The sequence below is a fragment of the Berghia stephanieae genome, chromosome 3 (genome assembly GCF_034508935.2).
Source record: "Berghia stephanieae isolate SIO BIC M18660-M18661 chromosome 3, UCSD_Bste_1.3, whole genome shotgun sequence".
NCBI lineage: Eukaryota > Metazoa > Mollusca > Gastropoda > Nudibranchia > Aeolidiidae > Berghia > Berghia stephanieae.
Window position 1 is genome coordinate 3,906,628 of NC_088362.1, and position 14,004 is coordinate 3,920,631.

General features: G+C 34.9%; 2 protein-coding genes across 17 annotated transcripts in view; both read left to right on the top strand.

Annotated features, from left to right (window-relative positions):
* Nucleotides 1–7,455, top strand: part of LOC144967044 (serine/threonine-protein phosphatase 6 regulatory subunit 3-like) — a 42,815-nt gene extending 35,360 nt beyond the window's left edge. For 13 of the 16 annotated variants that reach the window (XM_078903800.1, XM_078903811.1, XM_078903801.1 and 10 more), the window contains 2 exons: nucleotides 3,603–3,857; nucleotides 6,687–7,450. In XM_078903800.1, coding sequence (XP_078759926.1) covers nucleotides 3,603–3,857; nucleotides 6,687–6,756 — 325 coding nt within the window. In that variant the 3' untranslated portion in view covers nucleotides 6,757–7,450. Of the gene's footprint in view, nucleotides 1–3,602; nucleotides 3,858–6,686 lie in introns of all 16 variants that reach the window. The other 3 variants (XM_078903799.1, XM_078903805.1, XM_078903807.1) reach the window with 2 other exon arrangements.
* Nucleotides 7,456–8,792: 1,337 nt separating this feature from the next.
* LOC144967047 (uncharacterized) lies at nucleotides 8,793–13,239 on the top strand. Its single transcript, XM_078903817.1, has 2 exons — nucleotides 8,793–9,925; nucleotides 10,060–13,239. The coding sequence occupies exons 1-2, from the start codon at nucleotides 9,629–9,631 to the stop codon at nucleotides 10,180–10,182; spliced, it is 420 nt and encodes a 139-aa protein (XP_078759943.1). The 5' UTR covers nucleotides 8,793–9,628; the 3' UTR covers nucleotides 10,183–13,239.
* Nucleotides 13,240–14,004: the final 765 nt, after the last annotated feature.

The following is a 14,004-nucleotide window of genomic DNA, read 5'->3' on the forward strand; positions in this document are numbered from 1 at the left end:
TATTCCTCTTAGTGGGGACCTGTGCTTGTGTCTGGATGAGACTTTTAGATCTCAAACTAAGTATTTTGATAGTTTGCTCTTGGAATCTACATGTTTCCTATTTGAACCAATTCCCCTTTTGTCTTCATTTTTCTTGGATGCTTTAATTGTAATTCTAGAACTTTTTACTTTCCCATTTTTTCCCTTTTTACTGGCGCTGATATGACCTTAATGTGTTGCAAGCGCCGTAAAACCCTTTTAAAAAATAAAATATGCTCTGTAACTGGAACTTAAAAACATTTTTAAAAACTTTATTTTTGTATAATGAATGTCAATCATTGCTTCATGTCAGCTGTTCCATCCTTGATTGTTTTGATGTTTGTCAGCTTTCCATTGACCTCGACTATGAGTATGAAGAATACTTTGGTTCGTCTTAAGAAACACAAAGCTCATGAGCCAGGGTTTGCGTTATATAAATAAACCAACAGAGTCACCTTTTTATGTTGGTTTTTACACAAAGCACTTCTCTGTCAGACCGAACAGACAAAGCATCCCAGTCATGACTGGTTGTTGAGACATCCAAAATAAATTTCTAGTCAAGTGGGTTTGAATTAAATTTTTTTCTTAGTGAGTTCGTCTCTACTGCTTGTACTTTACTTGTACGTGCGGCTATGTGGTCTTGTGGTATGACACTGGCTTTCGGGTCGGAAGGTCCTGGGTTGGAGCCTCGCGCTCCACGCATAGTTGAGTCCTTGGAAAAGACTCTTGGCTCACATTCTCTCACCGTATCAGGTGTAATGAGTACCTGGCCGTAAAAGGTTGTCTTTGTCGAAAACTGTATATCGCCTAACAGGCGTCATGTCCCGTCCTACATGTTAAATGTTGCTGTTGACCAGGGACCCTTGTAAAGCGCTTTGAGCACATTTAGTGGATATTGCACTATATAAAGCTCAATTTTTACTTTCCTGAGGAACAAGCTCTTAAGGACAACAAAATCAAAAAATCAATCCATCTGAATTTTGCCTCTCTATTTTTCTATGCACAAGTTGCTGTAAGATTTTATGCTCAACGTCCGAATGTTGTCATTGATTTTCTATTGTGTTGTGGTCAAAGTTTTGTTGTTTTTTTTTTTCTCTCTCCGGTCTATGATGTTGAGTTTAATCAAACACACTGTATTCATTGCAACCATTATGAGTTTCGTTTATGTTTAGCTGAGTAGATTGTACCAGTTAATATTAGCGTAATGAGCTGTAAAATAATTCTACATTTCAAAATAAGCGGTGGCATTTCATTATACACTTCTTTCAATTGAGCTGTTTACTGTTCTCTTTGTCAATATCGTTATTTGTTGTATATTTCTGTAAAATATCTTTAAACCTGAAATATCCATAGTGGGCAGGGAGGGATTGACTGTGTCTTCTATCTCCCTTATATGTATTCCATTCCAACATGCTTTCTGTCTTTGTCTTGGAATGAGATTACATGGGTTTGTCCTGACCCTGGCTGGGAGGGAATCAGTCAAATGTATAGAGTTTTGGGAGTTGATATTTTTTGTCTTGTAAATCATATGTCCTAACCAGAGTTTTGGGAGTTGATATTTTTTGTCTTGTAAATCATCTCTCTTTTATACACTGTATTATTTATGTTTTACATATATATATGATTTGTAAACATTTGAGTGTGTCCTTCTTAGTTGGGACCTGTGCTTGTATCAGGATGAGACATTTAGATGATCTCAAACTAAGTACACTGATAGTGTGCTCTTGGAATCTACATCTGTTTCCCATTTGAACTAATTCCCCTTTGTTTTCATTTTTCTTGGGACTTTAATTGTAATTCTAGAACTTTTTACTATTCCATTTTCTTTTTACTGGTGCTGCTATGAGCTAAATGTGTTGTACTGTAAAACCCTTAAAAACAAACAAACCCGAAATATCTAAACATGATCTTAAACTGGGAACAAGATAGGTAGGACTGCTTTATTAGTCTTCCAAGTCTTGTTACTTGTTACTTATATTCAAAACATTTTAAAAAGATTTTTAAAGAATGAATAAATCAGTTTGTTTATTTTAATGGAAACAGACTTAAACAATCACTAAGGTATCTTTATTTATTTTATCGCAGTTAATTTTCTACATATTTCAATATAAAGATGTTTCTTGTACACCAAATTGCTTTTTAAAAATGTTAATTCTTTTTTTGGTGTATTGGATGTATTGTGCAGCGATATTACTTATATTTTTGAATGATGAAAAGTCTATTATTGTCTACTATTGACAGCCTACTTAATGATACCTCTGATATTGACAATTCAGAAAGTGATATCAAATATTCATAGTTAACACTTAAATACTTGTGTCATGCCAACTGTTAGTGATGTAGGGTAAGGGGTTCCAATTCGGACTTCCAAAATGGCTGTATCAACTCATTGATTTCTAATGGCCACACACACAACTCATTGATTTCTAATGGCCACACACACAACTCATTGATTTCTAATGGCCACACACACAACTCATTGATTTCTAATGGCCACACACACAACTCATTGATTTCTAATGGCCACACACACAACTCATTGATTTCTAATGGCCACACACACAACTCATTGATTTCTAATGGCCACACACACAACTCATGATTTCTAATGGCAAACACAACAATTATTTCTAATGGCCACACACACAACTCATTGATTTCTAATGGCCACACACACAACTCATTGATTTCTAATGGCCACACACCGAGAGCAATTGTGAAAATAAATGCATTTGTTGCAGACAACATTAAGCGAAAATTATGTATTTGAAAGAAAAAAAACATGATTACATCATCTTCCAAATAAAAAATTTACCAAACTAGGAACATTTAATATTAAAAACTATTGACAACAACTAAATAAAGATCAATATGCACATAATAAAGGTATTTAGAAGACATTATCATCATTGTTGCATTACAATAAGACTACAAAGTTTAGAGGAGAAAAATTAATCTCTCAAGACGGTATATGTGTGAATAATGATATTTTGAAATATTTTTATATTGTATTGTCATCTTTTGGGGGGGGGGGCGTCATTACAGGCTCAGATGATCAGATCAGCAGAGCTGCCAACCTACTGCAAAAAATGCGGAATTGTACGCATTTTCGGCGATTGTACGCTTGTACGCATTTCCCCCAAGATTGTACCCATTTTCAGTGTACAGAGTCACTTCAGTTTTCTTTAGTTGTAATTCATATTATTACTAGCCTATTGAGAAACCTTGGTGACCATATATTTTTTGACCAATTATGTTCTTCATGCTGGGAGGTAGAATTCTGAAAGGATTGGATTATAGTCTTTGGAAAATCATTGTTGCTGCAATTGAGCTTGTGCGGTGTGACTTTATGTAAGTATACCTTCCTCTTAATTTCACAATATAGTTAGTTTCCGTCGATTTCAGGATTGTACCCATTTTTATGAAATCTCCCCCATTTTGAGGTCCCATTGTACACATTCTCATCAGATGGGGTTGGCAGCTCTGGATCATAGGGTAAAAAAGCAGATAAAAAGAAAAATATATTTGGCAGATATGAAAGCTCAGAGATAAAATTTTAAACATGTTTTCCTTGTCGTCTAAAGCTTCCTTGCCAGTTCTGGCCTGTTGAGAAGAAGTCCAGCAGCTGCAGCAGCGTCTAATTTAAACGATGAGCAAGGAAATGGCCCAGTGGCCTCCGCTGCATCACCAGCAGCATCCAGCACAATCCCAATGACTGACGGAGACGTCGCTGGATCGGAAGCGAAGGCTGGCCCATCCGACACGTGTGCTGATGACAACAAACCTCAGGCAGCTCCCGCTGAAGAGTTGACTCAGGCTCAAAAATTGGAGTTAGCGAGGTAAGGGATTCATTTTTATTTTTTTATTTCTTTATTTCTTTTTTTTTTTTTGTTTGTTTGTTTCTTTCTTTTTTTATTTGTTTCTTTCTTTCTTTCTTTCTTTTTTTTTTTTATTTGTTTCTTTCTTTCTTTATTTATTTATTTATTTATTTATTTATTTCTCTCTTTCTTTTTTTCTTTTTTTCTTTCTTTATTTATTCATTTATTTATTTATTCGCTCATTCTTTATTTTCTTGATATTTATGATTGTGATGGAAGGTCTAATCTTTCAATAAGGAAATAATTCAATGACCTCAGATCCTAAGGTTGGGGTTTATGTTACTTTTATTTCCATTTGGAAACAACAGTTGTCGTATGCATACATGCCGAATCTTACGAATTTTTCGTAATTTTGCTGATTTTAGACAAATTTCATGGGCGAATACGAAATTTTATGGAAAATTACGAATTTTTAATTCTTGGTAATACTTAAATGATAATAAAAATAATAATAATAATAATAATAATAATAAGAGGAAGAACAACTACGGCTACTATAATAATGGTGATGATGATGATAATAATAATAATAATAATAATAATAATAATAATACTGTGGTTGTTCATACACAATTTCAGAAATTACGAATTTCCTTGTCAAATTACTAAAAATTGACATTAAAATTACTAAATTTGAAGTTTTCAATTTGGCAAGTCTGCGTATGTTTCAATACATGATATATCTGATAGCGCCAGATGAGTGATTGTTAGAAGTGGATTCAACCTTTTTTATACATGTTAGTTCAAAGTATCTTTGTGAGGTTTTTTTCTATGTGGTCTAGTGCTATGACACTCGCTTTCGGATCTGAAGAAATGCCGTCATCGGAGGGGTTAGGCCTAGGTGCACCAGGTCGGATAACCAAAGGCAATTACGGGCTTGTGCGCTATGTGGTCTAGTGTATGACACTCGCTTTTGGATCGGAAGGTCCTGGGTTCGAGCCTCGCGCTCGGCGCATAGTTGAGTCCTTGGAAAAGGCTCTTTACTCACATTATCTCACCGTACTCAGGTGTAAAATGAGTACCTGGCCATTAACAGCTTTGTATCTGTCCGAAAAAATGATAACATCGCCTAACAGGCGTCATGTCCTGTCCTAAACGTTAAATGTTGCTGTTGGCCAGGGATCTCTTGTAAAGCGCTTTGAGCACATTTAGTGGATATTGCGCTATGTAAAAAAAGCTCAATGACCTCAGACCCTAAGGTTGGGGTTTATGTTACTTGTATTTCCATTTGGAAACAACAGTTGTCGTATGTTTCTATACATGATACGAGGGCTCTTTCATAATTAACCGAAAAATGCCTGTAAAATCCGCGTTTTTTATGCTATCAACAAAATTCTTGCACGTGTTCATGCCTTGACTCGTCCTTCATTTCTCTACGTAACAGCCAAGTCTGTCGACACACTTCTGCCAACGCCGCACCATGAAATAGATACCCTCTCGGAAGAAATTTCCGTCAAGGTTTTGTAGCCAATTTCCGCACATGGTCAACAAGCTCTTCATCGACATCAAAGCGCTTTCCTGCCAGCTCACGTTTCAGTGGCCCAAAGAGGTGATAATCAGATGGTGCGAGGTCTGGACTGTGTGGTGGGTGTGGCAAAATCTCCCATCCATATTTCTCTAGCCAACCTTGCGTCACACGTGCTGTGTGGGGTGTAGCGTTGTCGTGTTGCAAAATGATCCCGTTGGTCAACTGCCCTGGGCGCTTTCTGCGAATGGCCTCCCTAAGCTTGTCAAGAGTTTGGCAGTACCTTGCAGCATTGATTGTTTCTCCAGGTTGTAAGGTTTCGAACAGAATAACACCACGACTGTCCCAGAAAACATTTCCCATTATTTTCTTTGCTGACCGCATGACTTTGAATTTCTTCGCGACAGGTGAGGATGGATGTTTCCATGTCATCGAATCTTGCTTTGTTTCTGGGTGCAATGGTGCAACCAAGTCTCATCACCGGTGATTATGCTGTCAAGAAAAGTAACATCGTACCCTAGAAAGTCTCCGCCGGCGTTGGCAGTATGCCCGTGAACCCTGCGTGAGCTCTTGCTTCTTCTCAAAAGTTCCCTGCAGATGTCCAATCTTTGTTCTTTATGATTGTCTGTCAATTGCTTAGGAACCCATCTTGCGCTGACTTTTCTGTAGCCAAGTTCATCAAATACAATTCTATGGGCAGAAGTTTCCGAAATTTCAAGACTGCTTGCGATTTCATGAAGTTTCAACCTCCTGTCTTGACGAATAAGCTCATCAACTCGCTTCACATTGTCTTCTGACGTCGCAGTTATCGAACGCCCTCTCCCTTCCCGTCTGTCAAGTCGGAATGGCCGACTTCAAACAAATTACACCAGTGATAGACTTGTGTACGGCTTATAACATGCTCACCATATACACTCTGAAGTTCTTTATGAATTTCGGTAGGATTCAGACTTTTGGCGTTCAAAAAACGTATGACAGCTCTGATTTCCTCCTTTGACCAAGTTTCAAGGTGGGCCGCCATCTTTAAAATCGTCTAGAAATTCATTGTGCAAAATGATGCACTTCATAATTTCTGGGAATATCCGTAAGGAAATAAGGAATATCATGTCGTTTACAGAATTAAAAAATCTCCACTGGTTGCTGAGCAATGGGCATTTTTCGGTTATTTCTGAAAGAGCCCTCGTATATCTGATAGCGCCAGATGGGTGAGTGTTAGAAGTGGATTCAGCCTGTTTTACACATGTTAGTTCAAAGTATCTTTGCGAGTTTTTATTTATTTTTATTTTTCAATTTTTAAACAATCTTTATTTACTCTTTTTCTTCAGAGCTCAAGCCAAAGAAGCTCAAGATCTATACGATGCTGCAACAGTTTTGGGTAACGGCCCAGTCCGATGAAGAAAGCAAAGCCTGTGTTGATTTGTAGGCTGTGTTAAACGCTCTGTTGGTTACCAAGATATTTTACATAGAGACTGTTAATTACCATTGTTGCTTCTTCCTCCTACGGGTTTCAAAGCCTCATAGAAAATGATATAGTGAATGCACACTGTCTTGTGTCCGTTGTGATTATTTATGTTTGATATTCTTCTATCTTCTTCTCATTTTAAAAGCAAGTAAAATCGTATTCATGGTTTTTATACATTGTGTAATATAATAAAGAAAAAAAATAACTTATCTTGCCATAGCAGGTTTTAGTAGATGATAATAATAACACGTTTTGGACCTTGTTTTCCTTACTTTGTGCCAACATCCCACCTCCCCGCTTCCTCTCTCCCTCCCCCTTTGTGTGTTTTACATGACGAAACCCGAAGGAAATCATTTCTCAACCAGGCAGTCATTCATTAACCATTATTGATTTTTTTTTTTTAACATTCTTTTTTTACTGTTCTGCATCTTCTTTTTTTAATTTTTTTTATTCTCACTATGAAAACTATTTTAAAATATTAGCATTTTAAGCATGAACTTATTTGTTAAGATGAGGGATATTTTATTATTTTTTTTTGCAGTAGCTCGTGAATCATGTACTAAAAATGTAGGTTTTGAATTTATGATTTGGTTTTCTCCGTGATATCCTTTTAAAAAAAAAAAAAAAGAAGTCAATTTTCTTTGAAAATTATTAATACTTGACTTACAGGCACAAAATAATCTTTATTGAATTTTTATTGAACTTTATTAATTGTATACCGAAATCCATCGTTCGAGTTTCTTTCAAGCAAATTAGATAAAATCTTTTTAATCATTAGGTAAAGTGCATGTCATGCAGATGGTTGTGAAGAGATGAGGAGGAGGAGGCTTGAGAAGGGATAGGGATGAGATGGATAATTTTTGTATCTCAAGCAATAGAGATTGATACCAAAGTGGTGATGATATGTGTGTCTAAACGTTGCATGTGTTTGTGAATGCTTGTTACCTTTTGTTGTTAGTGTACCTTTGTTTTTGTTTAAATAAAAGACGTAAAAAGAAATCCTTATGTAGTGATCAATGGGGAAGTTGAATGACACAGACAGAGAGAACATATAGAGATTTTATTTTGGTTCATTGTTTTATGTTAGAATTCATTTTAAAATGGATTAAGGCTATAAAAGCCAACACGTGAATAATTAATTTTAAAGGAAAAACTCTTTCTCAAAAGGTTCTGAAAAGTCTTGTAAAGTTAAGAGGAAAATTCATTTCTATCTAATGCATATGATATATGATCTTAATTCAGGGCTTTGAAATTCCTATTTTTACTCTTTAAGTCGAACAAAACACCTAATTACTAATGACTTTTATTTAATCTCCAAGTCCATTGTATACGACTGATACTGCATTTATGATCTATGTGTTTTTTGAGTTATTTGTGCTTTGTTTTTTAAAAATGTGGGGTTTTTTTTCTTTTTCTTTTTTTTTTATTTAATTTTTTTCAATTTTATTTTTTCTTCTTCAACATGTAATGTTCTAGAGAGTTTGAACAGAAGGGACCAACTAAGTGGTGCAGAAGAATCATTTAGTCAACTGTTGATACTGGTTTTGAAAATGTTGTGTCATCGTCAACATTGCCATTTCTGCTTCCAGCATGAGTGTGTGTTTGTTTTACTGTTGTGTTTTATTTTATTATTATAACATGTTGACTTTGAACAGTTATGATGATAACAAAATCTAAATCTCATTACATTGAATATGCAGCGTTTTAAAATCTAGTGTCCGAAGACTGGTCAGTGTCTCGGTCATTCTCTTGTACAGTATTATTTATCTTTTAGACACTGCAGTTGATTTGTAGTATGCACTCATTGAAATATTTTATACAATATATATATATAAATATATATGAAGTTGTGTACAGTATTCTTATTATTTTTTTTGTAACTGCAGTTTGGTGGGAAGGTGTTAATTTGTAACAAAATCTATACTGCTTGTACATCAGTAATAGTTCGATAAATCAGTGCAAGTTTATTATATGTGACTGCTTACTACAACGAATGTTGAAAGGTGTTTAGTGTGGACAGTCTCAGATCTGTCTTGGTGGCTCTTGGGGTGTAAATGTTCGTTTTGTGTCGTCAGGTCATACATAGTAAAAACGATTCATTTTATACAAGGCTATTATAAACTGCAGGTTGTGTGCATTAGTACAACGGCTTTGGTGATTTTATTATTTTTTTTCTTCACAATTTCAGCTCCATGATTTGCTTTTTTTTTTTTTAATTTTTTTTTTTTTTTTAAGCATATTGTTTATTTAGGGTCAGATTTACTTATCTATATTTTGCTTTTCACTGACAAAACACTTGTTTTCATTCCAACCAGAAGCATCTACTACTTGACCCCTCAACACATCAAAGTCTCCAAATCTTTGAATCCACGAAATCTCGAGTTTGATATTTATTTTAACTAGTCGAGGGTCATCTTAATCGACAGATATTTGAAGTAAAAAAAAGTCTTGTGGCCAAAATGGAATAAAAGGTGTTTTATCGGTGACGTGGCATTACAGGGGTGGGTGGTTGTTGGCATGATGTCTGTCTTCAATAGTACCTACAATGAGTTCATGCAATTACAGTTAAAAAGCGCGTCAAGGGCTCTCCCTTGAGGTCAACTTTGCTTACCATCCCAGATCACCATGTGAAATGTAGAGATAGGATTGATAATTGTCATTTTACTCTTAGAGATAGGATTGATAATTGTCATTTTTCTCTTAGAGATAGGATTGATAATTGTCATTTTTCTCTTAGAGATAGGATTGATAATTGTCATTTTTCTCTTAGAGATAGGATTGATAATTGTCATTTTTCTCTTAGAGATGGGATTGATAATTGTCATTTTACTCTTAGAGATGGGGTTGATAATTGTCATTTTTCTCTTAGAGATAGGATTGATAATTGTCATTTTACTCTTAGAGATAGGATTGATAATTGTCATTTTACTCTTAGAGATAGGATTGATAATTGTCATTTTACTCTTAGAGACAGGATTGATAATTGTCATTTTACTCTTAGAGATAGGATTGATAATTGTCATTTTACTCTTAGAGATAGGATTGATAATTGTCATTTTTCTCTTAGAGATAGGATTGATAATTGTCATTTTTCTCTTAGAGGTAGGATTGATAATTGTCATTTTACTCTTAGAGAATAGGATTGGTAATTGTCATTTTACTCTTAGAGAAAAGGATTGATAATTGTCATTTTTCTCTTAGAGATAGGATTGATAATTGTCATTTTTCTCTTAGAGGTAGGATTGATAATTGTCATTTTTCTCTTAGAGATAGGATTGATAATTGTCATTTTTCTCTTAGAGATAGGATTGATAATTGTCATTTTTTCTCATTCAAACTTGTGTAAATATTATGGTTAGAGGCGCTAGCTATGCCATGGAGGTCATTGTAATTGTCATATACATACATGGTGTTCAAACACATTCAGGTAACTAAAAAGGTAGATCCTTATTAACACAGTTCGAAATAATTCATATCCTGCCTCATAACTCAAAAGTCATATTAAGCTGCTAGAAGCTGTGGACTGTAAAAAGGAGTAAACAAAAATGACTACAACAGCTTAAAAAAAAAAAAGAACGAGACGAGGTAACAAGCACAGAACATTTCGGGCTCAAAACCCTTCTCAGACAACAACAATAAAAACATAAATAAATACATTGCTAAAATTACAGATCAATGTCTAAGTATTTAGTCATCATTCTGGTTTTTAAGTTATGTATTATGTATTTATATTTTTGTTTTTGGCTGAAAAAGGGTGTTCCGTGGTTTGGTATTTTGTTCCTTTCTGAAGCTGTTCTATTCATTCTTGCCTCGTTGTGAATGCGAGGGAAAATCTGCTGAAAGTGTGTTGCATTGGTTTTAATTCTGCCAAATTACGTTTCTCAGGTATAATATTCATTCATCCAGCGAGCTTGAAATCATGTTATGTAAATTTTGTGTGCTTGTTTGATATTCGAGTGAAGACATGTGACAATTTAAAGTATAATTTAAGCTGCCCGAAGCTGTTGACAGTAATATGGAATAATAGGGAATATGACGACTTCAAAGACAAAAAAGAAAAAGACATCGAGGACCTTTCAGACTCGGATCTTCTTCAGCCAACATACTGTTGAAGGGTTTGAGTCTGAAGTGTCTTTCTTTTCTTCTTTTTCTTTTTTTAAGAAGCAGTTATTTTCTCTTTCATTCATATACTTATTTAATGGTTTATGGGTATGTACAAAATTCATGATTAAAGTTTAAATGGCATTTGTTGATTGATTGATTGATTGATTGAACTGTGAGAAGCAATCGTCTGCCGGATGTGATACTAAGATAATATCTTAACCCCCCCCCCTCCATTTCAGTCTTCTTTTTGTAAAGGTACTTTTTTTAAAAAGATATATTAAAAGGAAGTTATTGTTGTAGATACTTAGTAATCTTATATGTTGGGTTGATACACACCGTTTCTCCAACGTTGTATCAATTCATTTTATCAAATCAATATTTATTTTGTGGTGTGTTTGTTTGTAGCTGATGATTTCATACTCTTTCATTGCTAAACTTATTTATATCTTTACCTAGCACCAATTTATTGACCACTGCTATTCTTAAAAGAGTGAAAGGGATTTGTGCAACTGGAAGTGAGATATGTATCAATTATTGAGACCTTGAATGTTTTTTAGTGTTTTTTTTTCCGTACAAGACTTTGTGTGAAAGAGTGGGGTAGAGTAAGTTTATTTTTGTCAACATGTTACCATTTTCATAGATTATGCAGATTCATTAATTCATAGATTTGACACTGTTGAGTGTGAACATGTGCTGACAAAACAAAGTGAAGTTTATGTACAAAGTATTGTTATATTATAGTAAATAGCAGGGTCTTTCTGATTGCATTAATTTAAAAAAAAACAAAAGACTCAGAGGAGTTCTTGATTTGTTTTCGTTTTCCTTGGGTTACCTAATGTACCTAAAACCATAGCGGAATATGTCTCCGAGATTTTATTTCACAGGACTTGGGCCACACAGTTACATCACTGTCAAATGAAGTTTTTTTCAGGTTGTTGGTGGGGATTTTTTATTCTGTTTATTTTGTTCTCTGTATGAGTGAGAGATTTTGAAAAGAGAATTGAATTGAAGACATGACTTTTTTTGTTTTTTAATTGTTCGCAGTCTGAAATATGAAAGTCCTGGCAGCTTATTTGGTTGACTCATTAGATACAACCTGGTTCAAATCTCTGTGCAGTAGAATTTTTTTTCTTATTCTTCTATCCGTTCAGCAGTGATTGGGTTGCATGTGGAAAGTACTTTGATGAGATAGACCAAGCAATTATTACTGTCAGTCTTACTAATGAGATAGACCAAGCAATTATTACTGTCAGTCTTACTAAACAGAATCGGGGAAACTGGTCTCGTGTCTCTAAATGGCCTTTTAAAATAAAAAAAAATAATAAATAGATTCAATTACCATACATCAATATCACATTTTCCCAAGTGTAACAGCGTCTTCTAATTGTTTTTTGTAATGATCAGAAAATCTTAATGAGGTTATTTTTTTATTTTCTTAATTCATGTGGAAGATTTTGAAAACATGAAATTGAGATTGATTAAGGATTTATTCCATCTATGAATAATATAAAATTCAAACCGGTTTTTGTTTATACCCTGTATCAGAAATCAGATAAAATTAAGAGCTTTAACCGGAACTGAAGGGTGTTTGCTCTCTTGGCACAAACACAATAAGACTAAGACAGATGGGAATAGTTGGTCGAAGCAGATGGGAACTGTTGTCAGGGTAATCTAGCGTAGTTTAAATACCCAAACACTAACCACTATTTGATTAATAAGATGCTTTTATTTATATTTCTGTATGTTTGCGCGCGCGTGGTTTCACAGTTGATGTAAATATTAGATTGGAAAACTGTATTGAAAAGGGAGAGATTCAAGCGAGTTTATTTTTTATAATATGAAATAACATGTAAAATGTATGACTTTATTGTCTAACTCATGGTCATATAATTATGTGCCTGGTAGTCCTGCTGTTGAAATATCCATTCAATACGTGGAGTAAGTAACACATGTTCCCATCTCCTACCTAAAGATAACATATTTATATTTGTAAATGTGTACACACAAAAAAAAAACACACCAGGGTGGTAGATCGGTGTGCATACGTTGTATGTGTGGTTGCGTCTGGGTGTGCTCGTGCGAGTCTGCAGTGACGGTAGTGAGTGTGTAGTGATAGTGATAGAGCAGAAGACGAATGTTTGTGGTATGAAAAGGGAGTGATTAAGTGTACATTGAGTTATTTTTATTGATAACACAAAGATGACATAGGACAGGTGTCCACATTGTGAGTGGAGAAACAGTGTAGGACTGAGATATAAAATACCGGTTGACTTTTGGTAAAGATTCCCATTAAAAATTGATGTCATTTATAATATCGACTTCAGCATTTAATTTTAATCATTTTTTTTATGTTTGTGGTTTCTCGGTGGGGTCTTTTTTCCTTTCATAATGGGCGAGATGACAGTTACTGTCTTCTGTTCCCCTATATCTTGATTTCTGTCTTTGCCTTGGAATGACATTACTTGGTTTTGTCTGGCCCTGGCCAGAATCCTTAACTGGGAGGGAAACAGTCAAATGTAGTTTTACTTTTAGGAGATGATATTGTTTTCCTTGTCAATCATCTCTGTAGCTAATGTTATTTTTATTTTTGTTTTTGAATTTCATGATTTGTAAACATTTGACTGGGCGGAGTCTTTTGACCCTACCTCCCATAGTGGGCAGGGGGGTACATACTGTGTCTTCTATCCCCCTATGTCTGTTTTCCAACATGCTTTCTGCCTTTGTCTTGGAATGAGATTACTTGGTTTTTTCCTGGCCCTGGCCGGAGTCCTGCTTGGGAGGGAAACAGTCAAATGCATAGTTATTGTTTTGGGAGATGATATTTTTTGCCTTGTAAATCATCTCTCTGTTATGTACTATTATATTTGTTATTTTGAATGTATAATGTAAGCATTTGCCTGGGTGGGGATCCTGACCTCCCATTGCGGGCAGGGAGGTACATACTGTGTCTTCTATCTCCTTATATCTGTTTTCCAACATGCTTTCTGTCTTTGTCGTGGAATGAGGTTACTTGGTTTTGTCCTGGCCCTTTCCGGAGTCCTGGCTGTGAGGGAAACAGTCAAATGCAGAGTTATTGT

Bases quoted from the DNA above. Each gene is read 5' to 3' on its own strand.
- LOC144967047 (XM_078903817.1), top strand. From the start codon at position 9,629: ATGGGATTGATAATTGTCATTTTACTCTTAGAGATGGGGTTGATAATT. The intron at 9,926-10,059 runs GTAGGATTGATA...TTTCTCTTAGAG, and splicing joins TTGTCATTTTTCTCTTAGAG to GTAGGATTGATAATTGTCAT.